This window comes from Garra rufa, chromosome 9 (assembly GCF_049309525.1).
Source record: "Garra rufa chromosome 9, GarRuf1.0, whole genome shotgun sequence".
NCBI lineage: Eukaryota > Metazoa > Chordata > Actinopteri > Cypriniformes > Cyprinidae > Garra > Garra rufa.
In genome coordinates, this window is record NC_133369.1 from 2,171,965 (window position 1) to 2,176,017 (window position 4,053).

The 4,053-nt window shown below is 36.8% G+C and overlaps 1 protein-coding gene across 1 annotated transcript; it reads right to left on the reverse strand.

The window, feature by feature from the left end:
- Positions 1-747: 747 nt before the first annotated feature.
- Positions 748-2,661, reverse strand: LOC141342464 (E3 ubiquitin-protein ligase NHLRC1-like). Its single transcript, XM_073846912.1, has one exon. It carries the CDS (start codon positions 2,659-2,661, stop codon positions 1,477-1,479), a length of 1,185 nt encoding a protein of 394 aa, XP_073703013.1. The 3' UTR covers positions 748-1,476.
- Between the last annotated feature and the right edge of the window lie 1,392 nt (positions 2,662-4,053).

Here is a 4,053-nt window from a genome sequence, read left to right on the forward strand (position 1 = left end):
TGGGCGTGTATTTATTTATAATGGCTTTGGTTAAATGTTTCCATGCAGCAGTTCATAAAGTCATAACTTAAGTAGTTCCCAAGCATTATCACCTATTTTAAGTTGCAGAATTCCATTACAAAAAAATAACTGTTTGTTATGCATGAAGAAATCAAAGGCTACATGCACTTAAATGTATTAATTAACAAAAAATGTTAGTTTATATATCCATAAAAAATGGGAACCAGTGCCTGAATTTCCTCAGCAATGAATGACTGACATACAAATCATTGCATTTATAAATAAAAATTAGAAAAGAAAAATAGACTTGGCAAGTGAACTCTAGTTTTGGCATACACTTAATTTTCCAAAAGGACTCCAAATGATTCAAAAATTAAGTACTTGTGATTAGATTATATTACACTGTAAAAATTTGTCACCTGTTTCAACTTAAGTTTTTAAGTTCAGCAGCTGCCTTAACATTTTAAGTTAAATCAACTTAAAAGTACAAGTCATGCTAACTAACTTTATTGTCGTGAGTTGAAATTATGTGTAGTTTTAAGTTGATTTAACTTAAAATTTTAAGGCAGCTGCTGAACTTAAGTTTTAAAGCTGAAACTGGTGAAATCTTTTTTACAGTGTACCTTCTAAAACACTCTTAAAATAGTAAAATATTTTAAAATAATCAGACAGTATTTATTATTTAAACATAATGCAAGAAAGTCCTCCTGAGATATTAAGGTAACAAGTAACACATTTGTATATTCATGTTTTAAAAGTAATCTAAAAGTTATCTGATTACAATATCCTAGACGTAATGTAATGGATTAATTACTTTGTCAATTTGTAATTTTGGCATGCGAGTAATCTACCAGCAATGGTCATTGTAATAAGTTTATAATAAATTAAAACATTTGCATATTACAGTTTAAAAGTAATCTAAAAGTAATCTGATTACAAAACCCTATACATGTAACATAATATAATATGTTACTAACTACAATTTTTTTCATGTAATTTGGAATCAGTAATGGATTACCATTTATATGTAAATCTATCCCGCAATGCCCATTTTAATAAATTAATAATTAAGTAGCACCTTTGCATATTCATGATTCAAAAGTAATCTAAAAGTAGTCAAAAAGTAATCTGATTACAATACCCTAGACATTCAATGTAATGGATTAGGTTACCTTTTGTCCATTTGTAATCAGTAATTAACTACAATTTGCAAGTAATCTACCCAGCAATGCACATTTAAGTAATTTGATTACAACACCCTAGATGTCTACTGTAATGGATTACGTTACTAACCACAATTTTTGTCATGTAATTTGGAGTCAGTAGCAGACGTCAATTTATAAATAAATCAACACAGAAATGCTGATTTTAATAAGGTAATAAGTAACACATTTGCATATCACTCAAAAGTAATCTAAAAGTAGTCTGATTGGATTATTTAAAATGTGACTTAAAAAGTAACCTACACAGCAATTCTCATTTTTTATCACAATACAAGTCTTCAGCGTCCGTAACGTAGAATTTGACCACATGATCACCACCGTCCAAGACAACAAGCTCATTGAAAGCCATCGCAGCCAACGCCACCGGACGAATCAGTCCGCTCACTAGTGGAGTCATCTCAAAGCTCTTCTGGACCTTTCCCAAACTCCAAACCATTCCATTCTGGACGTCCCCAACAATCACGTCTCCATTTCTATCAAAAGCAACCACAGATATAACCAAACTCAAAGTGCTCTTCAAGCTCAAACTAAAGCTGTCCACTTGCGTCAAAGGAACGAAGTCACTATTGAAGATTCTCAACATAAAGCTGTCTTGGAGTCGCTCCACGATTGCAATGTTTCCCGAAGCTCTGCAAGAAGCAACCGAACGCGGATGGGTCAGTTCTTTCAAAACGACTGTGTTAGCTAAAACTACACCAGAAGAGAAGTCCATTAGGACTTGGTTTAGAGTTCCCATCTGAGCGTCGGTCACTAAAACACGTCCACGGTTGTCCACATCAACACCCCACGGAAGTCGAAAACCGTGGACGGTCGCCAGAGGACGGCCTTTGGACGTAAAGACTTTGAGTGACTGCTCACCAGCATCGGTGACCAAAACATGTCCAGTTTTGGTCAACGCAACATCTAACGGATAACAGACGTCGGATGTCCCTCCAAAGGTGTTCAAAAGAGTTCCTTGCGCATCAAAAACAATCACTCGTTTTTCAGCGTCATGCACCACCGCAATCTGTCCTGATGTTTCGTCCAAAGCCATTCCAGTTGGGTTGACCATCGTCCCCCATCCTCCAAAGGCCGAATGGAGACGCAACGTCCCCCAACCCAAGTTTTCAGTCCATCCGTGAAAACCAGCGGACGGTTTGGGATGGGATTCACACAGTAGAAGCTCTTGGAGATCCGCCAGAGCACGGCATTCAGAGGTGCTGCCAATGTCACAGAGTTTTCTACAAAAAGGACACTCCAATTTCTGCTGGACGGGGCGGGACAAGGCACAGATGCATTTGAGACAGAGCACGTGGCCGCAGGGAAGATTTCGAGCCGCTTGGTCTCGCTTCTGCAGGGAAAAGCTTTCAAAACATACTTTGCACTCTAGCAGGTTTGAGCGGATGTCTGTCAGGATGTCTTCTGCTCTCGTATGTGGTGGGACGGGCGTCCTGGACATCTTGTGCTTTATATAAATGCTGGACTAATGCCTGGGAAAAGGAGTTGATGGGATGAGAGAGCTTTACGACAGCAGCCTGCAATGGATGAACATGGTCATGTGACTAGAAACATAGAGCTGAGAGACTGTACCGCCCTCGTGTGGTGAGACGGCAAAATCACGTACAGCTGATAAAATATGGTTTATATAAATCTCAACACTTTGTACTATTACTAATTGAATTTGATAAAGTTACAAATGAACATACAAATCAAAATATATTTTTTACGATTACAGCTATGATATACATTTTTATCTTTAATAGGGGTTTAAAGTAACTTGGCTGAAACTTTTGAAGATATGTCTAGATTCAGGTTCACCTCAAAGTTGAGAGACATCAGGAGACATTGTATTTTGCATAAAGAACTGTGCATATATATATACACTATAATGTTACTATAAATCACTATAATCATAAAATTGTATAAAAGCAATTTAAATCTACATTATTCTTCTTAATTAATTAATAAGCATTACGAAAGTGGGAATTGTGGCATAAAATTGTTGCTGATATATCATAAAATTGTTAATACTAATAATCAAAACATTTCAAAAAAAATTTTGCCATTAAAAAATTTAGATATTTACTATAATCATAAAATTGTATACAAGCAACTAAAATCTATTTTATTATCATTAGCAATAATAATAATAAATAAACATTGCAAAAGTAGGATTTGTTGCCATTAATATAATTGTCTATAAATGTACTATAAACACAAACTTGTATAAAATAGATTGATAGATAGAATCTATATATAATCATAAAATTGTTGTATAATTGTCACAAGGAGTCAGACTGAGAGTGAGGATCCATTTGCAAGGCTTTATTAGAATAGTCAACAGACAGGAGTAAACGCCAGAAAACAGGAACAACGTAGGTAATCCGGGAAACAGTTCAATACTCAAGCCTTGGTCACAATGGCAGGCAGCAGGAATCAATAACGGGGTACACAGTCCAGAGTCATACACAGATAATCCAACAATGGCAGGCAGCAGGAATCAATAACGGGGTACACAGTCCAGAGTCATACACAGGCAATCCAATCCAGAGAAACACGCTTAGAATAATGACCATGGGAACAATTAGACTTCGCAAGGTGGCTGTGTGTGTGAATGGCTTAAATGCAGTCAGTAAATGTGAAACAGGTGTTTGCAGCAATCAGATCAGTGGGAAATGAGGAACAGATGTGTGCAGTGATTGGTGCAGTGGCTTATGGGGATTGTAGTCCATGAAGTGTGGTGCAAGAGTTCATGATGACAGGGAAGACCAGATACGTTACATAGCCCCTCCGCAAGGAGCGGCTTCCAGACGCTCTAACCACCTTAACCATCTTGAGGGTGGTGGAGCGG